Source organism: Protopterus annectens, chromosome 8.part0, assembly GCF_019279795.1.
Source record: "Protopterus annectens isolate FY-2018-M chromosome 8.part0, PAN1.0, whole genome shotgun sequence".
NCBI lineage: Eukaryota > Metazoa > Chordata > Ceratodontiformes > Protopteridae > Protopterus > Protopterus annectens.
This window is the reverse complement of record NC_056741.1, coordinates 70,324,068-70,350,721: the sequence shown is the minus strand read 5'-3', so window position 1 is coordinate 70,350,721 and position 26,654 is coordinate 70,324,068. Positions and strand designations below refer to the sequence as shown.

At 43.1% G+C, this 26,654-nt stretch overlaps 1 protein-coding gene across 2 annotated transcripts in view; it reads left to right on the top strand.

The window, feature by feature from the left end:
• CCHR8.PART0H12orf57 (chromosome chr8.part0 C12orf57 homolog) overlaps window positions 1-11,231 on the top strand; it is a 377,098-nt gene extending 365,867 nt beyond the window's left edge. For both annotated transcript variants that reach the window (XM_044079626.1, XM_044079625.1), the window contains one exon: window positions 10,752-11,231. In XM_044079626.1, the coding sequence (XP_043935561.1) occupies window positions 10,752-10,891 (140 nt within the window). In that variant the 3' untranslated portion in view covers window positions 10,892-11,231. The remainder of the gene's footprint in view (window positions 1-10,751) is intronic.
• Window positions 11,232-26,654: the final 15,423 nt, after the last annotated feature.

Sequence of the window (26,654 nt, the reverse complement as noted above, 5' to 3'; positions counted from 1 at the left end):
TCTCCCCCAAGACCTTAAGAGGAAAAACAGGCCAAATAAGGTAGTATGGACCCCGGCCTGTAAGCAAGCATTTCAAAAGCTTAAAGGGTTTTTGGGAGGAACTCCTGTGTTAGCCAGTCCAGATTACAGCAAAGACTTTGTTGTACAGGTGAATGCTTTGAAACATGTGGTGGGGTTGTACTCAGCAGGGTTTCCTCAGAGGGAGAAGAGCACGCAGTTGTATATCTTAGCCACAGACTCAATTCTAGGGAGGAATGTTATGCATCAGTAGAAAAAGAATGTCTAGCCTTAGTATGGGCACTGTAGAAACTTCAACTCTGTAGGAAGGAAATTCACTGTAGTTACAAACCACAATCCCTTAACATGGCTACATCGAGCCAACCAGCAAAATGCCAAGTTATTAAAGTAGAGCATGTGGCCAGCAATGCCAATGCAGATGTATTATCAAGACAGGGTTTGGGTTAGTGTTCCCAGACAGGCTCATGTCCCTCAAGCCACTTTTCTCAAAGTGTCATATGAAAAACTAGCTTGACTCTTCAAAGGGGAGGAGAGCTGTGATGTTGTGAGGTATTGCCAGCTGTGCCAGGAGTGTGCCAGCATAGCTAGCAGGAGTTACAAGAATTATATATCATTTGTGTATGTCAAACTGATTTGTACAGGTACTTGTGTTGAAAATGTATTTGTTAAGCTGCTGTGTTAAAAATGTACCAAGAGTGGGTCCTGCTGGACAGTATATGCCTGTATGCCAGACTGTATTGTAACTGTCAAAATGAACATGTAACAGAAGATACTGGAAGAGAATAGGTTAATCTTAGTCCAGCTAACTTTGAAAAATAGTCTGAAATTAAATTACCTGGTTTAGGCCATAAAGTTTGTATCTTACAGTTCTGATTGCAGCCAGAGGTGAAATCTAGGACTAGGAATCCTACTGTATTGTCCTTGGGAATGAACTAATTGCTACCCTGGAAGGGCTGAAGTTTTGAAATTTTTTTAGCTTCCATATACTATAACACATCTTAGCAAAGCTCTGTGTGTGTGTGTATTATTGACACAGGTGTGCTATATTCTGGTTCAGTTCCTAGTAAAGTGGGTAGTATGGCAACCAGAAATCAAATGACCAGATGTGTGTGATGTCATTCTGTAATCAAGCACTGAAATGATGTTTTAATATTAGTATTAGATGAGACAGAAGTCTCAGAGCAGTCTGTTTTTTTATACCTCACAATGAAGGAAGACTACTTCATTTTGCCTTGCTTTAATAAGTAGCCAAGGAATAGTAATTCTTTAAATCAGTCAGGAAAATCTAGTGAAATTAGGTGTGTGTGTGTGTGTGTGTGTGTGTGTGTGTGTGTGTGTGTGTGTGTGTGTGTGTGTGTGTGTGTACGTGCACGCGCATATGTGTGTGCGTGCGTGCCTTCTGTGGAAGGTTGGGCACTGGGCTGGCAACTCGAAACTGTAACACTCCACTGCCAATCGTTCTGTGGACTGCTCCGGTGTGTCGACCCCTAACAAGGAAAAGCCGAAAGAAGAAGTTCATTACTGTTTTTCTGTTCCTGATGTCCTTCATGGATGCATCTGCAGTCATAACAAATGGGTTGTCCTGTCGTCAGGCAGCCCTTGATCGACGGATTCAAAGTCTGGGTCCGGCGGCTGATGCTAGGCTTCACCTTCGTCATCTCTGCTGGCTCAGTCTTTCTTGCCGGTCAGATCCAGAGATTACTACTACCGAATACTACAAGACTTCTAAAAGCTAAGTATTCTTGCCTCAGCCGATGTCAGAAAAAGTCAATAACTGTTTAACTTGTGGGAAACAAATACCTCATAAAGATTTCCACTCTTACTGCCTACCTTGTTTAGGCCCAGACCGCCTGTTTAGCCTGTGCTTCCTTCAACCACACTTACTGAACAGTTTTGGGCTCAGATTTTTGCGTACATTTGTCGGATCCTCCGACTACCCAAATTGTTAAAAAAAACTGGTCAATCTTCAGCGAATCCATGACTACTACTGAGGCTCCTGCTACTTTACCTGAATCAGCCTCAGAAATTTTGCCTACATCTGTGGTTCCTACTGATTTATCAGACACCATCCCTTTGGATATCTCTACCCCAGCACGTGGTGCTGCTAGGCCTCCTGCAGCCATGTCTATTAAGGCCTTTGCCAGGGCTAAAGCAGCCAAATCAGCTAAATCAGTGCCTGTTAAACCACCCTCACTCAGGCCCACTTCTAGTTCACAAATGCTTACTCTGGCAGAAGATTTAATATCCTTAATTAGGGGATCCCAATCTCACCCAGACAGGGCCTCTCAGCCCCCAGAAAAGAGACCTAGAGCAGAGCCCCCTGAGCCTGTGTCCTCTGATGATTCTGCGGATGACTCAGACATTACAGACCAGCCAGAGGCTCCTTTTTCCAATTATGAAGATTCAGATGCTGAAGAATCCATTCCAGCTGCCTCTCCACCAGAGGAATTCTCCTTTGGGGAAACAATTCCAATGGCAGGGACAAGATTTCTCAGATTCAAGAAAAGGGCTTAGGACTTTTCTGCACTTGCCACAACATAGGCCCTTAGCTATACCTCCTGTCCTATCTGTTGTGCATTTAATGATGTCTGCACTGCACCTGATTCTTTACCTCCAGCCCCTGCCAAACCAGATAGATTTTACAGGGTGCCAGACACTCATCACCACCTATACAAGGCCCCACTTGCAGATCCCGAAACTATAGCAAAAAACCCTATTCCTTCTGAAAGGGAATCCAGGTCCTTAGAGATGGGGAAAAGTCTACACCTCTGCTACTCTCTCAGCTAGAGCTTTAAACTGTCAGTTTCACATGATCCAATACCAAGAGTTTATGCTTGATCAGTTAAAAAGCTGTCCTCTGATGAATCTTTAGATAAGAAATATGTATTAGAAATGGTGAATAACATTCAACAGGTTAGTAACCATTCTTTAAAATGTGGCTATGATGCACTGGAGGCTTCATTTAGATCAGCCATGACTGGCACAGTTATAAGAAGGCATGCATGGTTGAAAGAACAGGTCTTACGGATCATGTTAAAGCTAAGCTATTGGATGCTCCTATGGATAAGGCCAGTCTATTTGGAGAACAGCAGGTAATGAAGAAAATGGAAGAGAAGGCAAAATCTGTACAAACAGTTAAAGATTTCCTACAGGTTCAGCCCCAAGGTTTAGCAGGAACTGGCCTGCCAAAATTGGTCCTTTCCTGACTCCACAAGATCACAAAGGGGCAGGAACAGGCGCCTAGGGGCAGAAATCAATCCAGAGGAGGTGCCTACAGAGGGCGACAGTGGCAAGGCAATAACCGAGGCACAGACACAACCACTGCCACTGCAACAGGACAATCACAGTGACTTGCAAATAGCAGCACCATTAGGCGGAAAGTTAGTTCTCAAAATTGGCACTATATCACAAAAGACAAGTGGATTTTGCAAACCATAGACCAAGGCTACGGTTCCACTTCCACACTTTACCAGTAAAAGAGGAATGCCAAACCTGCCCCCAAATCAAAAATAGAAGCCCTGCACCAGACAGCGGAATTAATGAAGATGAGAGCTGTGGAAAGAGTACCAATAACAGAACAGGGCAAAGGATTCTACTCCAGACTCTTCCTAGTACCAAGAAAAGGAAACTGGAGACCTATTCTCGACCTGTCCATCTTAAACACATACATCATTGTCCCAAAATTCAAAATGCTGACCCTACAGCAACTTCTTCCCATGCTGGGCAAGGAGTGTTGGCTGGTAACTCTAGATCTCAAGGAGGCATACCTGCAAAATTGCAGAAGATACCTCAGATTTCTTGCAGGATCAGAGCATTATCAATTCTCAGCATTGCCCTTTGTCTTATCTACTAGTATTCACAAAATGCCTGGCATCAGTAATTACAGGGAATCCAAATTTATCCATACCTACTGCCTGTTACAAGCGGACAACAAAAGCAAGCTGACAACAGATTTACAAAGGGTCATTTACTTGCTACAAGCCCTGGGATACACAGTCAATTTACAAAAGTCAAGGCTGATACCATCCCAGACAAGAACTTATTGGACACAGTAAAACAGATGGCATTCCTAACTGCAGAAAAACAAAAGAGCTCCCTCTTTACTTCTTGGCATTAACAAAGCAGAACAAACTAACAGCAAGAAAAGTTCTGCAGGCCTTGGGCTTCATGGCATCATGCATAATCTTGGTCCCACATGCCAGACTGCATATGAGAAAGTTACAGTGGTACCTAAAGAATTTATGGTCTCAACACAGGCACAGCTTAGAAACAGAAATACCACTAATCCCATGCTTAAAACAGGAGTTCTATGGTGGGCTCGGGCATGCCAGTCAAACCCAGGCTTACCCTTCCACAACTTTTGAGCAAACCAAACCATCAGACCTAGGATGGGGGCACACATGCTGGACAAGGACTGTGGACTCAGGACCAGCTGCACCTGCACATAAACCAAAAAGAAATGCTGGCAGTAAAACTGGCAATCCTAAAATTCAGACCATTCCTCAAAGAAGGCCATTTGATGATAAGGACAGACAACACCACAGTCATGTGGTACATCAACAAACAGGGAGGCACTCATTCTTACCCCTATGCAGAATGACTTTGGACCTTTGGAATCTGGCTCTCAGCTACAACATCCAGTTACAGGCAATATTTGTAAAAGAGAACCCTAGCAGGCATTTTAAGCAGAACCACCTCGGATGCTCACGAATGGATGCTACACCCGACATCTTCAAGGCCATCACAAAGAAATGGGGAATGCCACAAATAGATCTATTCGCTTCCCCACAAAATCACCAGCTCAAAAATTCTGCACAAGGACATTCCACCCACTTGCATGGAAGGTGGACTCTCTATCCTTCAGCTGGAAAGGCCTGACAGCATATGCATTTCCACCTCTTCCCTTGATGCACAAGGTACTACTGAAAATCAAAGAGGAGGATAATTCTGATAGCTCCGAACTGGCCAAGACAACACTGGTACCCATTGCTGAGGAGCATGTCTCGGGAGAAAATGTGGTCAATACCCTGATGCCTCTGATGTTAACTCAGAACAACTACAACATCATACATCCAAACCTAAAAACCTTGCAACTGACTGCCTGGAACATCACATAGCAGTAACTAACCCAGACCTTTCACAAAGGGTTAAAGACATTATCCTTGAAGCCCGCAGACCTTCAACAAGAAGGAACTATGCAGGAAAATGGAAAAGGTTGGAAAGAGGAAAAGATGTGTCAAACATAGATATTGCTAACATTCTGGAGTACTTGGCAGAGCTTCTACATACAGGCCTGTCCTATTCCTCCATCAAGATACATGCATCAGCTATTTCAGCAGAATACAGCTTTGATCCTCCTGTCTTTTCACATCCTCTACTCAGGCAGTTCCTCAGAGGGATCAAGAATGTAAAACCTCCTAGAAACCACCATTACCAGCATGGGACTTGAATTTTGTACTAGAAAAGTTCCCTCCGTTTGAACCAGCAGCAACAGCAGATCTACAACACCTGTCATGGAAAACTGCTTTCCTACTGGCTATTACTTCAGCAAGGAGGGTTTCGGAACTACAGACCTTAATGGCAGTGCAACCCTTCCTAATCTTCCATCAAGATAGGGTGTCCATGAGAACTAATCCTACATTTATGCCTAAGGTGGTATCCAGAGTGTCTTTAAACCAGGCAATCCACCTACCTACCTTCTTTCCCAATCCACAAAACAGTGGTGAAAGAATAATGCATACCTTGGATGTACATAGACAGTTATGCTACTACCTGGACAGAACCAAAGGTAACAGAAAAACTGACCAGCTCTTTGTAGCCTATGCAACAGGAAGGGAAGGAAAAGCAATTTCCAAACAGACAATCTCCAAATGGATAGGAAATTACATAAGATTCTGTTACTCCTACCATGGAAAACCAATTCCACAGAACATAAGACCTCATTCACAGCCACTACCACAGCTTTCTTAAGAGGAGTGGCAACCAAGGACATTATTGAGGCGGCTACTTGGACCTCTGTGCATACATTTGCCAAGCATTATAATTTACCTCTATATTCTAGATCCCGAGCAGGGTTTGCCACTGCTGTACTGCAAGGGATCCTGACTAATTTTATTCCTCCTCCCTAGTTTGGCTATGGTATTCTACCGACTGCAGATGCATCCATGAAGGACATAGTACAGTTTTGTACCTACCATAAATGTAGATGTCCGAACTGGATAGCATCTGCAGTCACCTCCTTCCCTCTGTGGTACTCCTAGGTATTTGCCTCCTAATAGGTAGCTTTGTATATATGTACATACATGTTTATTTTTTGTGTTTGCCTTCTACTACTTTGGAAACATTGGCATTTATCCAAAATTTAGCTTTCCAAGAGGGCAATTGGCATCTGGGGCAAGAAACACTGAGGAAAATGGCGGATGCCTTTATACCTGAAGACCAGCAGAGATGACGTCGGGTGAAGTACCCAGACTTTGGAATCGACAGGACAACCCATTTGTTATGACTGCAGATGCTATCCAGTTCGGACATCTACATTTATGGTAGGTACAAAACTGTACTTTTTAATCTGTCCATCTGTGTTATTTTTAATATTTCCTGTGATTGAAATTCTGGTGTGTATTGTAAATAGATATTTAGTGTTTTCTTCTTTTGTTATTAAAATTATCATTATTATTAATAAATATATTTACACTTTTCACTGTGGCTGGTCTTTTAGAGAATAAGTACCCTCAAAGTTTAAAATATGTTTGTTTACACAGTGGCCACTCCTGAAAGCCTTGCTGCATTGGTCAAACACTACCATTTGTACTAGTATTCATTTTAATCTGTATAATTGGGTGCCCTTAGAGTAGCTGGCTGGTGATGGTATAACTACCTTATAGGCTGGGCAAAGGTAGCAGAGCTAGTAAATCTGTGCCAGTCTTTCCCAGGTGTGTGTGTGTGTGTGTGTGTGTGTGTGTGTGTGTGTGTGTGTGTGTGTGTGTGTGTGTGTGTGTGTGTGTGTGTGTGTGTGAGAAAATTACATCTGTGTGTGTCAGCTACTTCGAGCAGGGACACACAGTACTGGTTTCACAGAGAGGGTGGTGGAGGACTTGGCTTGGAACACACTGAGAACTCAACTCTATAGCCATGCCAGTAGGAAGTCTTACTGGGAACCTGGAGAGGGAAAGCCAGCCCCCAGACTGTGTGTTTCCCCTGTGTGCTCTTAAGGGAAATTACGCTTGATGCAGAGAGCTGCATCTGAAAATACTTTATGTATCTGCTTTTGTTGCAGTGGCACATCCCTTACCCGGGGTCAGTGGTGAGGATTCAGGCTCCTTGATTAATGGCCCGGAATAGGGACATCACAAGTACTGTCAATCCATTTGATGTACAGAAGTCTATAGTGACCTTTCCTTCTTTTTCTGTTGTTCCACCCATGTGGACCCAGGCAGTCCTCATATCATATTCTGTCTGTCTCAAAATGTGCAGTCAAATCAACCATTATCAGCACCAATTATTACTGTCCTGCTTATTCAAGTAGGTCCTGCAGCTGCTGTCTGAATGTACTCGTCTCTTTGCTATCACAGCCCTTCTGTGGGCATAGGCTGAAATTATGTCCTATCATTAGGTTAGAGTCTGATTACTGTGAGTCTGTCACTAATTCTGATGACACCCCTCATTGCCTTCTGAAGCTTCTGTCCCCACCATTTCTAGCCTGTCCTCCTCAGTAGTCGACTCTGGATTTTAAGAGAAGTGGCTTTGTGTCACTGCCCTTCCATCTTGCCTCTGTCCTGTCAATGAACCTACATTGAGTGTAGCAATACTTAGTTCACGTTTGACAGGTTGGTTGGTTTTATGCCCAGCTTTCACTTAACAGAATTATTCAAGGTAACCCTGGCTGGGCAACTGGACACCAGCTGCCCAGTAGCATATTGACCCAGGGATGCTGGGCTTTATGCCGTGCACACACTGGCCAATAGGGGTACATACACCCCTCCCACCATTACCATGGGTACCTGGCATAGGTTGAAATAGACTGGGTCCTCAACCCACTTTTCACTGACAAATACCCATGCCAGTTTTGGAGACATTATTCAAAATGACCAAATCACCTAGAGACATGGTTTACACTGTCAGGTGACTAGCTATGCCATGGTGCATAGTCTGTGATCTGTGTCCTCCTATCTTGAGGATACTGTGCACCACAGTAGATGCCTAAAGTGGTTGGTTTGTTCCTCATATAGGGCACCATGTAGAGTCTGTGCCACTGCCCAAAGCTGCATTCATTGCCAATGCTATATGTTGTCCTTCTCTTCGTATGTTGCAATATTCATCACATTAGGGAGTAGTCTGCTTCTGGCAGACTCGTACATCTGACCTCCATACAAAAATTTACATTATACTGTGGGGTACGTGTAATGCCACACATCTATCTGCATATGTTGGTCATAAAGAGATGGTGGGCATAAAGTGGACGTCAGCACGCACCAACCTCAGAACTTTACTGCTGCCTGCTCGATCAACTGCTCTAGATGTTCGGTTACCAGATGGGTGGCGATTCCTAATTCAGATAAGTACCCTGCTGGGTTTTTTTTTTTTTTGCTTAAGTCTTAGTGCTACTGTGTGTTTTGTGGTGATTTCATGTTAGCTAGGAAGGGTAAGTGTCAGTGTGGAAGGCAGATCCCACATAACAATGCCCACGACCTATGCCTTTTTTGTCTACGCCAGACCATGATCACACCAGTTGCGTTATCTGCAAATCATTCGTCCTCAAGACTCTCAGAAGATTCTTAGCTTTGCTTAAGCTGTACTTGGAGAATCAGCACATAAACGCCTTGCACAAGACATGGAGGTAATATCGGGTCCTTCGGACGAGCCAAGTGCAAAGAAGGTCAAGAACCCTCGGCCTGTTCTTCCAGACGTCTGTCCAGCAGTAGTGCTCTTGGGGATTTGGGTTGACATTGTAATATTAACAGAACCGGTTTGTTGAATAAATAACCTCTTCCCAAAGGCTCTCTTACCTGTGCTATAGGTTCCCTCTCATTATCTAACAAAGCTGCTCCCTTTCTTAAATTCAACCTGCATGAGTGAAAAGGATCCTGAAATTCACCACTGGTCTAGTTGCTCAGCCCATTTTGTTTAGATGACCCAAACAGTGGAAATTGCAGTGTCTGGGCCCCTAAAGGTCTGCTTGACTGATAGCCTAACATAGTAACATTTGTGAATTTTTGAAAATAGTGAGTCTGCCTCTGCAGGCAGTGCATGGAAGATCGCTATTAGCGATTTTATCCAGTGTGCCACAGGGGTAAATGGCAATTGTTGCATAACATAGTTAGGGGGTAATACGGAAATGTAAATGTCCTCAGTAGCCACTTGTTATTGGGACAACAGAATAACAGAGGGGTGGACCGGTTTCTGCGGGAGAATGGGAGATGAGGTAACATGGAGTTAGACAGGTCCATGAGGGGAAAAGGTGCTGTTGATAACACAGTATGGGGAGGAGTAATACCCTGAGTGGGAAGGTAGTGTGGGAAACATAACATCAGGGGGAGTAATATGGGGCTAGACAGAACTCTGAGGGGGGAAGCAGCAGTGTTATTTAGCATGAGTAAGAGTAAAGATCGGACTGGAAAGGTTCCAGCAGCAAATCTGGCATGTAAATGCAGCCTGTTGGGAGTGTTACTGGCATGGCTTCTAGTAAGTGTAGTAAGTGTAGCTGATACTGTCCAGTACAAGCTCTTGTCCACTCAATCCCAAATGTCCTCCTTTGTTGCAGTCACTAGAACAGTGATGGGGAACCAATGCCACTCGTGTCAAAGGTGACACACCACGACATTTTGGGTGACGCACCAGTGTTCACCAACACCCAAGTTACCAAAGGAACTGCTTTTACATCTGTTGCATCTGTGGCATCTGTGAAGTGCGTTGATTTGTTGCATCTGTGGCATCTGTGAAGTGCGTTGATTTGTTGCATCTGTGGCATCTGTGAAGTGTGTTGATTTGTTGCATCTGTGGCATCTGTGAAGTGCATTGAATTATGTTGTGCCAGGAGCCAGTTCAACAACACTGCTGCAGAGGTAAGGACATTATTAACCTCAAAATCTATTTTGGTATACTGTCTCGATAGTCTGCAAAGGGCAGTGCTAACATTGTTTTCTCTTCACAGTTACACTTCTGCACAGGGCAAGTAGTTGTTATGCCTCTTTATAAGGATGGCCTTACAACAGACCCAGGTAACTACAGACCTGTCAGTCTTGCAAGCCTAATCTGTAAAGCCGTTGAACATGTTATAACTGATATTTATCCCTGATATATTGAGAGACATGCTATTTTATTTATTTATTAAGTGTGTGGGGGGGTGACATGCAAGCAGAGTCGTTAGGCATTTTCTGAATTTTTGACGAACCAAACCCAAAAGGTTTGCCATCACTGCACTACAATAGCCTTTCACTTCCTCCATTACTGCTCACTGGTTCAGGTCAAGCATTTGCAGTGTAGCTACTTTATAGTTCACTGCACTTCCTGCTGTGTCAGGTATGATACATTCTGTTCACTCCATGGTTTTTTTTTTTTTTTTTTTTAAGACTCTATTTGTACAAATTGAATATTCTGTCTTTCTCACCTTAAAACAAGTGATTACGAATGTGGCTGTGTACATTTCTGCATGTTGCCTGGAATATGAGTAATTCATTTTGTCAATATTTGAAGAATTAGACTGCTAATGCGCACACTTGTTTGTTTCCTGCCAGGTGTCTTAAAATTTGCACGACTTGTTAAGGCATATGAAACACAGGACCCTGAGATTGCAGCCATGGCCACAAAGCTGAAGTCCATGTTCTTACCGCCAATGACTGTACCACCCCACAGTAACACCTTACCTGCATCCTGACCAGACATTGGCTGAAACATCACCTTTTCTTAATACTGTCACAATATTTCAAATTAAAAGCTATTGCAGTCCTGCTACAATTACTTAGAATTCCATGTCTATTCACGCTAGAAGTCCTACTGTTGTTTCAGTATCAGTGACCATACAGCAGCTACATTCCTGTTATTTTTGGATTAAGACTTGAAAGAAGGCAGTGGTGGAACTGAAACTGCATAGCGACTCCGTCTCTTTGGTGGTGAACACTAACAGTTGACAATTCAACCATGTATTACATTGTCATGTTACTGGAATTTGGTTGTATTTATGTTCATTAATAATAAAAATATTACAGTGTTTTATACTATTGCTTAAAATGAATGGGCAGCAATCCATCAGCCTATTTAAAATGCACCTATTTGTAGTTGACTTGGCATTCTTTCCCATAGCAGGTTGTGTAACTTGGATATTCGTGTGTATGATCGTATGATTTGTCGTACATTTGTTGCATTGAATATCAATGTTTAGAAAGGAAGCTTGTTTACTACTGGTTCATCGCAGGATTACTGTATAGTGGGATTTTGCCCTTTCCTCTCTGTTTTGTTATTTATTGCTTGGTATATGGAATTATCAGGAGATAGTTATATTTCTGACCATTTGTGGTTAATGTATTGCAATATATTTTAGTGAGATATATGTATGTATGTTTGTGTGTGTGTGTGTGACAGTTTGTCAAATGACAACTTGTCAGACCTGGAAAACCGCCAGCACAGCTGATCGTTTCACTATAAGACTACCATATTGCTTGCAGCACAAAGTCCGTAACATTTACTTGCCTTTGTTGTCACTGAATCTTACCTTTCATCTGTCTGTGATTTTGCCTCATATTTTACCCTGTCAGTCCCTTGTAAAACATTTAATTTTGTAGTATATCACTGAGGATTACAGTCAGACACAAATAAAGCCAGCCCCCACCAGATGAAACCATGCCATGGTTTGGCCTTTTTCCTGATCTCATCAGTATGACATAAGTGGATTGTTTGGTTACAGAAACACTGAACTTAAAACCAAGTCTCTTGTCCATAAACATTATGGTGCTTGCAAATTATTCTAAATAACCTCCAAACCAAAGGGTAAAAATGTCACACAGACAAAACTATACAGTAAAAACAGCAAGAATGACCCAGCCAAGCTAGAGTCTTCACAGTGTGACACCTTAAACGTCCTGTAGTGGTGGCCTACATATAGCTAGACTGTTGTGCAAAGTAGCTTAAGAGGTGAACGTTCATTGTAAGGGCTTCTTGGTTACCTGACAGATTAAAAAATGAGTCTGTGAGGGTTAAGAAGTGACTATGGATATGAATAGAACAGTTTGCATGAAACATATACACAACTGCTGAAGAGGTATTTTTGTTCTATATTTATGGGGCAAAGTAAGGTGCCACAATCCTTGTAGCAGACATGGGGGAAATATGCACACCATTCTACCTACAGAAATGTCAGTCCTGGGCAGTGCAGGGGTGGATCACAGTATTTTACAGGAAGTAGTTGACGTTGAGATTGTGACATGTGTTGGTTGTTGTATAATCGGCGGAAGAGTGTAGGCAGTTCAGTAGACTTCCAGTATGGCCAAGCACATCAGTTCGGCCAACTGTTTTATGAGCTGTATTATGTTAACCAGGTTTTACTGTTAACAGCCCTGCTCATGTATTATGAAGCCACGAGTGAGTCACGTAACCAGACTGCTGCTTTTGAAAAAGGTACTTGAAGTTAGAGTCTTGCATAATTATTTGAAAAATAAAATAAGTAAATGAGCCCCTCTTATTATGAAATTGTGGACTGTGCATGTAAAATAAGGTCTGCACAGCACCTTGAATTTGTTAAAGGATCACAGAGGGTTGATTTACTTTGAATAATAAGTCAGATAGATGTGACTGATGTCTGATGGAGTGTAACACTGCGGGCATGTAGCAGACAGAAGTGGTACATGCTCTTAATTTGTATTAAGGGCTGAGTTACGATAGTTGTATAGCTTGGGGGGGTAGTAAAAGTGATACTGTAGTCTACTGATAATTTGTTCATGAATCAAAGGCAGACTGAAGACCCGGGTTTGAAACCTACAATGTTCTTGTACATATTTTACTTTAAGCATGTTCGCCATTTAAGAGTGTATAGATTGTCCCAGAAGGTAGACTGTTGTGCTGTATGGTCTTATCTGGTTGTGAAAAACAAATTCACACAGACACACACACACACTGTTTATTTATGTGTGCACGGTAGTGGAGTATAATTTATTTCTAAAAAGTAGTTTGTTTCTGTTTGCAGGTAATCCAGGAGGTGCAAGCAACAGAAAAATGATTTACAGGTAGTCTGTGGGCTAGAAGAAGACATGGTTTAATACAGGCACTGGGAGGGGGGCAGGGGGCCTAATCAGATGGCTGGAAAAGCCGCAGTTGTAGCTTATAGGACGGATGCCAAAAGATAGTAATCTAAAATGCTAAAACCAGAAGATGTCATTGAAATAGAGGTCATGTGACCAATCCCCCCCCCCCCCCAAAAAAAAAAGAATAAACTGTATGGCGTGGTATCTGTTCTTCTCTTGGTTATTTCCTGTGCAGTTCTAATCTGTTACAGGGCACTGTGGTTTCTGTACACGAGATGCTGGAAACATGTTATCTTCTTTGGTTGATGAGCAAAAGATGAAGATGAAACTGCACAGAAGTCAGAATTAGACTGTCTGTTGGAATGGATTATTTTAATGTTGGTGACAGATGCAAATAGAAGAATGCTGACGACCAAAGGCTGCTTCAGAAGAACAGCTATTTTTTATCTGGTATGAAATCGTGTACAGTCTGTGTGTGCTCAGTGTTGCATTCAGATTCTATAAAGATCACTTCCTTAGTGGTGACAGATTTCATTTGTCAATAGGTCACATCAGTACTGGAGAGCACATTATAATTAAATTCTCATGAAGATTGCAGTGTCAGGGCAAGACATAACAGTTGCGTGATGGTTCACATCCTGGGAACTTGTTTTTGTCACTCCTTGCCTTAGAGCTGGGGTTGCATAACAGAAATTGCATATATTTTGCATGCCGAATAGTACGTATGTGCCCATGCACAAAGTTGTCTTTTACTAACTTGTGTCCAGAGACTGTCATTTATAGTTCGCAGTAGTTGTAAGAGCTTGTTTAATCCATTTCCTGATAACTTGAAGTGCATATTGTTAAAGTTTATGCATGTGGTGTTTGTTGACCAATTAAGTGATCTGTTTCCAGTGGACTTCTATCTTGCAGTATCTGGGAGTTACTATATATTATGCATTATATGGCCTCTAGCAAGTTACTGAATAGTCTCCTACTAAAAGTCATAGTAATTAATGTACAATGTTGAGACAAATCATTGAATGTTTAAAATGTCAAAATATCTAAGCATTTACCTGTGAGGAGAGCAGGACTTGTCCCCCCCCCCCACACACACACACACCTTGATCCACATTAGGAATCTTTTCCAAGTTTTGCTAATGGGGGTTTGAAATTGTCTCCATAGTTGTCATGGAACATATCCCCTCCAGGCAGATACATTGGGACCCACAAACTGAACTCCTTTCTACTAAATATCACTCTGGATACAATTATTAAGTAATAGCTTGTTACAGAACATCATCTTTGCCTTTTGATCACCCTATAAATCTCTAAGTGTTTTAATTTCTCTCCCTGTTAGCAAAAACTTCCTCATTTAGGTGACATTAATTACCTTCAGTACACTGGGACCCCTATGCCTCCAGTGTAGGATTTGCTCAAAAATTCCTAAACTACTTAAACAGAAATGTCCGAGACATTTAGTAGATGACACATTCTTGACCTGATTCTTACAAATATGGCTGCCAATTGCACTCCTTCTCTGATGTCTCATTTCCCAGTAAAGTCTAGTTACAGACTTGTCACCTTCTCCATCAAACTCCCGAAAGCCCCTACAGCAAATCTCACTTTATTTAAAGACTACAAAAATGCCAACCTCTGCCTACTCTGGTGAAATATCAAAATTCACTTAAGACTGCAGCATCCCTTGACCATAGTACAGCGTCTTGTTTAACTAAGGAATTCTGCACCCATTCAGAAAAATGCATAGTGTTTCGGTCCTTACCAGGACTGAGTGTCATGTCATGACAAATTCACAAGTAAAATACCTTGGTTCACCGCTGTAAATAAGGTGCACAACAAAAGAAAGGTACTCCTTAAGTCGTTTAGTTTATCCTAAACACCCTGTTCGCAAAGATATCAAAAACATTACAAAAAAAACCTAACACTATCAGTCCACTGAAGGAGCCCGTGAACTTATACTGGCCTCTAAATGCAAAGATAATGTTTTAACTTAAGATTTATAATTTATAAACAATATCCTACATTGCTTTGAGCTTCTTCATAATGAGACGACCTATTCTGACCCAATAGACCTTGTCTTTAACGTTACAGACAAATTTAGTACCAACCACTGTGTAAAACCATGAAATATCTGAATTCCTTATTCACCAAATTTCTCTAAAGATCATTTACTGAAAGGTGATTACCAAGACAAAGGACACTTCTACCTAGTTGCATTAATTAATAGCATTAAATATGCTCTTGCAGACACACACCTTAAACTGTAAAGTTTAGCTACTGGTTTTGTCCCTGATGCATGACAGACTGCAGTTGTTATGCCTCTTTATAAGGATGGCCTTACAACAGACCCAGTAACTACAGACCTGTCAGTCTTACAAGCCTAATCTGTAAAGCTGTGGAACATGTTATAACTGACTTAATAAAGTATAATATCAACAGTCTTGGCCCCCAATAGTCTGGCTTTGTGAAAATCCTGTCTTTGAATTTTGTAAACAGAGTTATGGAGGCTGTAGATGGCGGCCATGTAGGAAATAGTATATTGACCTGGCCAGGGCCTTCAATGCCTTTCCCTGCGCTGGTGTCATGTAGGAAATAGTATATTGACCTGGCCAGGGCCTTTAATGCCTTTCCCTACGCTGGTGTCATGTAGTAAATAGTATATTGACCTGGTTCAATGCCTTTCCCTATGCTGGTGTCATACTGAAGCAAAATGCTGTAAAATTCAAGCTGTATGTGGTAAGTTAGATTTTAAACTGGCTGAAAGACAGAACCAACACAGTACATATTGCAGGTGTCTCATCAGAAAGTATGAAAGTGACCAGTGGTGTCCTTAAGGGCTCAATGCTGAGACTCCTCCTTTTTGACATTTACTTCTCAGATCTCCAGACAAAGCCAAGACCTCAAAGTCTGCAGATGACTGTAAACTGGGTGTTGGTGTTGAGTCACCCTTTGACATTCAAACCATCCAGAATAAGCTATTCCTAGTAAAGCTGTTGCATTAAAATGGTCTCTGACTAAATGCAACAAAAGTGTAGTATCATCATCATATTTGGTAGACAATATATCACTACAAAACATGTAGCTGGGGACATAGGAACTTAGACTGGCAACTCCCACTGTTTGGCCATCACATGACAATGGGTGTCATTTAGCACAAGCAGTAATTGTGGACAATTCAGAGACTGGCAAATTAGCTGATAATGAAGTCTTTCCTTATTGTAGTTAACATCTGTGAATCATTTTCCGCAATTGCTGAAACAGTCCCTTCTGGCCACAGCACTAAACCCACCAGGGTTATTTCTAAATTCCCGGGGTTTTCTTGAAGCATTTCAAAATATTTTTCAGCATCTCAGTTTTGATAAGTTGGGAACTGCATTCTCATCCCCCACAGTTATAATTGAACTAATATTCTTTAAAGTAAAACTTTTCTGCGTCAATTTTGTTCAACTGGTTAACTCTCTCCCTAAATGCATCCAGAGCCTTAGCGCAGAATAGCATTTGAAGAAAAGAAACATGATGTCATACAGCACAGAAAATTGTTGTACATGGTAAGACGCTATGAAAAATGTATACTTTTTCCCCTGCATAATTACAAAGTACTGTAGCTATCTGCAAAAGTGCCATATACAAATAGACCTCAAAACTTCCTACCTGAGGTCATCGGCACTGGTGGTTCAAATGTGATAATGACACATACATATGTGTAATGTATATGCAAGCTCACATGCATGTATAATGTGTGTGCACGCATGTGTGCAGATGTAAATATGTATATTTCTGAATTGCCCATAATTACTGCAACTGTAAATCGGCACTTTCTTTCAGTAATTAGCACTTGCAGCCCAGGCATCACGTTGGCACAGGCACCCCACATTCACACTGCCATACACACATTGATGTACTTCTTGCGTGACCCTGAATGGAAAGTGCCAGACATTTTGTCCCTGCTCTCATAAACACAGACCTTTACAGCAAGGTGTTAGTTTCATTCTTATTGATGTCCTCCTTTATCGCTGTTGCCCTCTTGCGTGTCCCTGAATGGAAAGTGCCAGACATTTTGTCCCTGCTCTCATAACCACAGACCTTTACAGCCAGGTGTTGGTTTCATTCTTATTGATGTCCTCCTTTGTCGCTGTTGCAGTTTTCTTTACAGATGGGATATCTCACCAGTGAGAGGTTCATAGATTAGTACTAGGCTAACTGCCCTTGTGGACCATTTTTAGCCTAGCCAATTGCCCCATGTGAGAATCAAACCCTGTACCTTATGTTTGTAAGGTAAACACCTTAACCATTATGCCAACCTCCCACCCAGAGACGAATGTTTGGCCAGCATACCAAAGTCTTTTCTCCTTCCAGGTGCTGTACATCAGATGCATGTCCTACATCCAAGGCATAAGTACATAAGCGATGCATGAGTGCCTAATCTTCAGAACTTCTTGATCTCCAGTCTGAACACTTTCTTATGAACTCAGTTTGCAGGCTGTTCGACAAGTTGGTTCAGCTATCAAGTTTTGACAAGACAAGCACTGTGTTTGTGTCTTGCCCTTCCTTTTTCTTTCCTTTTGTGGCTGTATTTTTTTTCATTTCATCCAGGAAGGGAAAATGTGAATGTGGGAGGCAAATTCCCCACAAAGATTGACGCAAGTTGCATTTTTGTTTAGGTGCTTTTCATGACCATAACCAATGCAAGATTTGTTAGGCGTTTGTTCCAAAGACTCTTCACAGCCAACTGTCATCCCTTTCTATTTCATTGGAGAATCACTGTTTGTAAGCTTTTGGCCCAGGGTACCATGGCTTCTGAATCTGCCCACCCCGGTGTTCAGGTGTCACTTAAAAAAGAGCCAAAAAAGGCGCACATTGAGTCTGCTGCCATCCAGCCTCCACTGGACGTCTCCAGCTGTTTGGGTGAAGAATCCAAGGATTACCTGGTGCCAGGATCAGCTCCCTTTTCCGAAACCCAGTTGGAGGCCAACTCGAGACTGCATGCTTGCATGTCCACTGAGGCTATGCTCATTTCTGCTACAGACATGAAGGGGGAACCACGGTTGATTATATCAGGGGCCTAGATGGATTCCTCAGATACAAGTTAGGAAGCCTCCGGTACTGCTATTGAATCCAGGCAGAGGTCTGAACCTCCGAGGATTGTTTGGGCTGATGTTCCCCTGAAAAAGAAATGTGTGGCTCCTGTGGCAAAGAACCCTCACAAGGGATGGCAGGATTTCACACAGGGACATTTTAATGCCCTTATGGATTTAAAGTATGCTCAGGTCTTGCCTATACATTCCTCTGCTCCTTCTAAATGACAAGGGAGTGTCTGTCCTCTGAAGTGTTCAGTTTGAATTCTGGTGAGGAGTCCTTGAATTAATGTTCTCAGCTCCATTCCCCTCTTGCTGTTCCATTAGGGTCTGAGAAAGAGGGTTATCCTTTGGAGGTACTGTGGTATCTATGATGGAACATTTTAAATGGGATTGTTCCCAGGTTTCTGATGTCCAAAAGAGGTACTATGATTGAGTCAACCCATCCTTCTGCAGCCCCCACCCTGCATTGGATGCTTTGTAGGACACTTTTTCTCCACGGCTTCTCAAGCCCTTTATTTCCTGCCTCTTGCTCCAAAGAAGCCTGACATGTTCTATAAAGTACCTGAAGCCCAGAAATGGTTGTACACAAGTCCTTTTTCTTGACTCTGCTGTAATGTCCTTAGCTGCTGATATGCCATCTAAATTTCTGTCCTCTAAACATCTGCTTTCATACAAGGAAAGTTGTGCTATGGACCAGTATAGAAAAAAGTGTATACTTCTGCCACTTTAACTGTCAGGGCCATTAACTACCAGACCCATATGACTAGGCATGTACTGACCCTTCTGTCTCAGCTTTGGGGTATTCAGACTGATTTGTCTGATTCTGAGGCAAAGTCTCATAACATTTCCTTGTTGGGCACTGCGTTCCAGGTGACTTGTTATTCTATAAAGTTCAGTTATGTTGCTGCCAATGCCTTTTGTTTTAGGGCAGATGCCTCAGGGTCTGTGATGAGAAGGTGCTGTTGGTTACGTTCACAGGCTGTCCATGATGATATTAAATCAAAGATCCTGGATTCTCCTTTAGATAACCAACATCTATTTGGCTGTAGTGTGGCTCAGCTGTTGAAGACCCTTCTAGACAAATAGGTTTGCAGAATCTGTAACAAATCTTTTTCTCTTCTGCCCATAGATTCCAGAGGAGTTACCCATGTCAATCTTTCCTTGTCTAAAGGCAGTTGAGTTTTCTGTCTAGGAGTAAAATATCCTCCAAGAGGGTTTTCTCCCTGCTAAGCCTTCTCTGGGTTCTAAGACTTCTTCTTTTGCTGACATATCTGCTTCATTTTGACATTCAGCCACCTCTGCCTCTTAGCCAGGTTCCTTTTTACCTCCGGTTAACTATATCCTTTCATGTTTGGCAACATATAAGCACAGACTCTTGGTTACTTTCCATTATCTGAAATGGTTATTTTATGGTTTGGAAGTCCCTTCCTCCTTTTTAGATCTTCCCCAACTTCCTCCTTGCCAGCTCTCATTTTTCTCTAATTTTGCAGGATCTTTTTGTTGCAAGGAACCATTCAATCTGTTCCCTCCCCTCAAGAGGGCACAGGATTTTATTCCAGGATGTGTCTGGTTTCCAGGAAGGAGAGATCTTGAAGGCCTATTCTGGATATTTTTTCCTCCAAACTTTTCTGAAGGTTCCTTGTTTCAGAATGCTGTCTCTTCCCTCTGCTGCTTCCCCAAGCTTTATTGTGACTGTGAATTTGAAAGATGCTTGCTTTCACAAGTGTATTCATCCTCTTCAGGAAATGTTTATTTCTCTGTGTCTTTCTCACGTTATCAATTCTTTGCTTTGCGCTTTAGTCTCTCTATGACCCAAGGGTTTTTACCAAGTGTCTAGCCCCAGTGATGGTCTTCTGCAGACTTTAGGGAATTCATATTTTCCATTACTTAAATGCCTCTTGATTCAAGCTCCCTCCCATTCTTATGCAAAGTCTAGGGTTCACCTTGAACCTCAAAAAGTCGATGCTTTTTATTTTATTTTATTTAACATTTGTTAACCTGGAAAGTCTGACTTAGAATGAGCCAATTTTCAGCGGAGGCCCAGGTAGAAATGCTCCAGATGCATGTCTTTGTTACGTGGGAGGAAACCCACATGAATGCAGGGAGGACATGCAGACTCCACACAGAAGGAACCCCAGTCGAGAATCGAACTGGAGAACCTTTTGCTGTGAGGCGACACTACTTACTGCTGCATCACTGCACTGTGCTGACTCTTTAAGATCAGGTTTTTCTGGGCTGCGGGTTTCAGACTGAGCCAATGATGGCTGGGCTGTCTCCTCCCAAGGTTAAGTCCTATACATATTATTTTCAGTCCCTTCTTCCTCTTTCAGTGCTTCCTGCAAGGGAATTACTTCACGCTCTGCGTTTTGTGACATCCACCATTCCTCTGGTTCCTTTTGCCAGACTATATATAGAGGATGTTTCAGTGGTACTTCAAAAGCATTTACGTCTTCTGTATCTTACCATTCCTCAGTTACTTTGCCTCAAGCTCGAGTTCCACTGGTGGATTCATCATATCTCTCTGAATCTCAGTTTGCCTTTTCAGGCTCCTCTTCTCACTCAGGAGCTGTACATGGATGCTTTGGATCATGGTTGGGGAACCTCCACCAGCAATGTCAGGATACAAAGGATTTGGTCTCCTCCACAACTTGCAGACCATATCACTGTCAAGAAGATGAAAGCTCTGATTCTGGCTGGCTGTGCTGTCCACTCCCTTTGTATCCCCAGCACTCTAGTGTTTTACAGCAAATACCACAGTCCTGTGGTACATCAACAACTTTGCAGGCTGGCTCTGCAGCTTAGGATTTTACTATCCACCATCACTTGACTCTTCAGGTGGTTTACATACCTTCAGAATATAATCTAGCGGCAGACATGCTGAGTAGGACCAGGGCAGATCCTCAACAAATGAATGCTTCACAGGGAGGTTTTCCTGGACATTATTCATCAGTGGGGGGTACATCTCAAGTAGATCTTTTTGCCTGCCCTCTGAACAGACAACTTCCAAAGGTCTTTTCAAGAGTGCCAAGTCCTGGCTTGGAAAGTGGACACCATGTCTTTTTCCTGGAAGGGAATGCTTCAATATTCTTATCCCCATCTGTTGCCAAAAACTCTGCGCAAGATCATGTGGGACACACCAAAAATCTTACTAGTGAGTCCCAATTTGCCCATACTGCATTTGTTGCCCCTTCTATTCCATCTGGCCAGGGGATAAGAAAAGGTTAACTATAGAATACATGAGTATAGTTCATTAAACAGCAATAAAACCACTTTTTTACAAAAGTAGCAGCATAGGGTAACTGTTACGTAGTTGGTCAAATAGTTCAATAGAGCTGTGGAACTATAGGAGGCAGTAATGGTGCATTTAGTTCTAGGAGGGTAGGAAGTGGTATTAGAAGGATAGGTAGGATGGGAACAGGAACACTTCCATTGTGAAGTTCTGTGTGAGTGCAGCAAGGTTTTAAATGAGGAAAGACTGCTGGTGATGCGGATAGGAGATGGTAGAGAATTCCAGAGGCATGCAAGAGAGAAGGACATTAGGTGATTCCCAGCTGGACGTGTGGGTTTGTGCAGTGTAGTTAGTTTTGGGGAATTAGATCTTAGAAGTCGTTCTGGTTCATGCATTCAAAGGTAGTGGCTAAGGAGGGACAAAGAGAGGGGTTGTAAATGAGATTGTGTGCTTGGATGAGTTTGGTATAAGTGAGGAGGTTGGGTAGCTCAAGCTACCTTATGAGCCGATGCTGTTGGTACTGACTATAGTGGTGTCCTCTGCTCCAGCACCTGTGTGGTTGTCTTGGAGCCGAGCTCCGCTCTGACACTATCAGTGCCATCCGAAGTGTCTAGGGTACGAAGCTCTTCAGTCGGCCCGAGGGGGACACTTGGAACTTTGGTGCCAAGTCTTCCTCTTGGTGCGTCGGCCCAAGTGAGCTCCGATCCTACATCGTTCTCGGAGCCAATTCCTTTGGAGCCATCAGCACCTACACTCTCTTCAGAGCCGGGGCATCGTTTGGAGCCAGAGGAATCTGTCTTCGTGAGGATGAGGAGCATGTTGGATAGTTCATCCGTACCAAGTAGGAGTACCGATGCTTTGCTCCCTCAAGTGCAGACTATGGTCTCAGCATCCTCTCTCTCTTCTGGGATGATAGAGACTCACAGCCTTAGGACCCCCTTTTGGGTGGTCCGTGATCTTCTGAGACCTCCACAGAAGACCCCACCGAGGCACCCCTCGGAAAAGGTCATGTAAGAGGAAGCATGTAGACTCCCCTGATGAGTCTTGTCACATCTGACACTGACCTCAATGAGTCTGAGGGGTCCCCTAAGTCATCCTCTGAAGATGTCTCCTTTGCAGACATTTTGGAGATCCTCAGGCAGAGAGGCGACTGGCCCACCGTTACCCCGTCCGATGAGGAGTCAGTGTACCTGAAGGCTTTTGGGTCTCAGCCCTCAGCTTCATGGTTGTCTCCTCCATTTGACAAATTACTGGATCTTGTGAGTCAGAAAGCATGGCAGACTCCTGATGCTGTGGAACTGGTCCCCAGGAGGCTGAATTAGATGTTCATCATGTTACACTGCTGCAGTCATTACACTTGGGTTATCCTGCCGTCAGGCGGTCCCACAGTCTGCCAGAGTTCCAAAGTCTTGGTCTGGCGTCAGTTGCTGTTGCTTCTTCCCTGACGTCAGTGTGCCAGGGGTATATAAGATGCATCCAATGCCATTTTCTTCAGTCTTTCTTGCCGCGTGGTGCCTGTAGCAGAAGCAGTTCGCAAGTGCCGGTCGGCCAACTCCTGAGATTTTCGGTTGAATTTCAGTACCCTGTTGGGGAAACTTTCTTGCCTCAGACCGATGTCAGAAAAAGTTAATTGTGTTTCTTGTGGGAAGCAAATACCTCATAAGGACTTCCACTCTTACTGTATTCCATGCCTAGGCCCTGATCATGACGTCACTAGTTGTCGGTTTTGTGCTAGATTTAACAAACGCACTATAAAAAGACATTTTGATTTTGCTTTGCACTACTTTGGCCGAAGGTTCAATTATACTATGCTGTCAGATCAGCCAATGACCGCAATTCCGAAAAAAACGCAAAGACAAGGATAAAGACAGGCATCCGAGGTCCAAAACCAATGACGAAACTTAGGCCAGTCGCCGGTTCTCAGTGAGGCGCTTTCGCAGTCCCTGACACCCGCTACCTCAGAGCCACAGGCCGCCTCTGACTCCCACGTGGAGACAACTAGGCCTCTTGAAACTCAAGGTATTGGGACTATGGAAACTAATCCCTCAGATGGGTCTGCAGTCGCTGAGCAGGCATCGGCTTCTGAGGGTGTTTTCAGACCTTCACAACTTACCATTAAAGCAACAGCCAAGACAAAAGTACCATTAAAGACAAAGAAGCAAGTACAGCATTCTCCTGGACAGTCCTCCATGCCTAAGAATTAGATGCTTAAAATGGCCAAAGACCACATTACTCTAATCAGGGGTTCCCATCCCCCTCCTGAGAAAAGGCCTAAGCAGGATACAGATTATGATTCCTCTAATCAGCTTTCCATTTCCTCCGATTCCTCTTCAGACCAGGGATAACTCTCCCCCTATGAGGACTCTGATACTGAAGAATCTATCCCTTCAGCCTCTCCTCCGGAGGATTATTCTTTTGGGGAAACTTTACATACCATGAGGGAGCATTTCCATTGGGAAAGTCAGGATTATTCCGAATCCAAGAAACGGCTCAGGGATTTCCTTTTATTGCCTCAGTACAAGCCCCTGGCTATTCCACCTGTGCTAGATATTGTGGATGATGTGTTCTCTGAATCCAGCTTATCTCTCGATTCTTTGCCCCCTGCACCAGCCAAGCCAGATGGGTATTAGAGTCCCCGACTCTCAAGTTTCTTTATAAAAACCCTTCTGCTGATCCAGAAACTATTTCCCAGGGTCCAAAAGGGGTTAAGGCTTCCATTGCAAAAAATCCAGTACCCTCTGACAGAGATTCCAGAGCTTTGGATAGATGGGGGAAGAAAGTTTACACTTCTGCAACTTTAGCAGTAAGGGCTTTAAATTGCCAGTTTCACATGCTGAAGTACCAACAATATTTAATGACTCAGTTAAAACAGAAAATGTTTACAAGCTCAGAAGCTCCCGACTGTAAAGAAATGCAGGATTTATTGCATGCAGTTGAACAGGTGAGGAAACATACTCTGCAATGTGGTTTTGATTCTTTAGAGGCCTCTTGTAGAGCCACAGTTACAGGTTCTGTGATTCAAAGACATGCTTGGTTAAAAGAACAGAGTTTACCTGATCAAGTTAAGGCAAAATTATTGGATGCTCCTTTACAGCATGATACCTTGTTTGGTGTTAAGGCAGAAGAGGTGTTAAAGAAAATGGAGGATAAGGCTAAAGCTATGCAAACAGTCAAGGATTTCTTACAGGTACAGCCACCTCGATTTAGCAGAAATTGGCCAACAAAGAATTGGTCCTTTCCGGTGTCAGACAGGCCACAGAGAGGCAGATACAGACGCCCAAGAGGCAGATCTCAACTGCAAGGCTCTAACAGACAGTGACAGTGGGGCACCTCAACCCCAAAAGGAGGTGAGGACAAGTCTCAACCTTACAGGAAACAGTTCCAATGACTCCCCCCCCCCCTTCGTATGCCAAGCACTTCCCGTTTGGCCGCCCCCTTAGGGGGAAAACTAACACTTTTTTCTCAAAACTGGCAAACAATCACCCAAGACAAATGGGTTCTGAATATTGTGTCTCAAGGTTACAGGTTCCACTTTCATACTTTACCAAGACTAAAAGGAATGCCAGACCTGCCACATAATCAATGGGCAGAGGCACAAAAACAAATTACAGCCCTCATGGACCTGAGAGCTATTCAAAACGTACCACAACAGGAACAAGGACAAGGATTTTACTCAAGACTCTTCCTGGTCCCCAGAAAGGACAAGGCCTGGAGGCTCATACTAGACCTTTCAATTCTAAATACTTACCTTGATATTCCGAAATTCAAAATGTTGACATTACAGAAGCTTCTCCCCATGCTGGGCAAGAAGGCTTGGCTTGTTACTCTGGACCTCAGAAGCATACCTGCATGTCCCTATCAGACAAAGTTGCAGAAGATACCTCAGATTCAAAGCTGGTACAATGCACTACCAATTCTCTCACTGCTCTTTTGCTTACCTACTGCGCCCAGGGTCTTTGCAAAATGCAATTACTGGTGCCAGGCAATTTGTAGACAAAAAGTAATTCAAATATATCCATACCTGGACGACTGCCTCATTCAAGCAGAGACAAAGGACATTCTTCTACAGCATCTGGCGTTTGTAAAAAAAGCTTGCTAATTTCTGCAGGCTACACAGTAAACGAAAAGTCAAAACTAGTGCCCTCACAACAGATTATATTCCTGGGTGCTAACTTAAATGCAATGGCCCAGATGGCTTATCTCACTCCAGACAAACACATTCAATTAACTCAATATTTTCACTTACTGACGAAAGTGTCCCATCTCCCTGCAAGAAAAATTCTGCAGGCCCTGGGATTCATGGCATCCTGCATACTACTAATACCATATGCCAGACTGCATATGAGGAAATTACAATGGTACCTAAAAAGTGTTTGGACTCTAAACTCTCACAGTTTAGAAGCAGTAATACCAATGATTCCCTGCCTACAACAGGAGTTTCGATGGTGGGCACAGGCATGTCACCTAAACAAGGGTCAGCCTTTTACCCTACCCACAGCCAGGCAGACTCTAACAGATGCTTCGGATTATGCCTGGGGAGCACACATGGCAGGGAAATGCATTCAGGGCAAGTGGACCACTGACCAGATGCATCTTCACATCAATCAAAAAGAGATGTTGGCTGTTCAAAATGCCCTAACAGCTTTCAAGGACCTTCTGCATCCAGGACAATTATTATTAAAGACAGACAACACCACAGTAATGTGGTACATAAACAAGCAAGGGGGCACTCATTCTTATCCCCTATGCAGGCAAGCCTTGACCTTGTGGAACACAGCTCTAACGTAACAAGTTCATCTGCAAGCAGAATTCCTGTCAGGAAAGAAAAATACTCTGGCAGACTATCTAAGCAGAAATATCATGGACCCTCACAAATGGAAATTGAATCCACAAATCTTCAGCATGGTAACGCAAAAATGGGGATGCCCGGACATAGATCTTTTTGCTTCCCCACTGAATTGCCAACTACAAAAATTCTGCACAAGGACTTATCACACACAAGCATGGAAAGTGGATGCTCTCTCGTTCAGCTGGAAAAGCCTAAAAGTTTATGCCTTCCCACCACTGCCTCTCCTTTCAAAGGTACTCCTAAAAGCC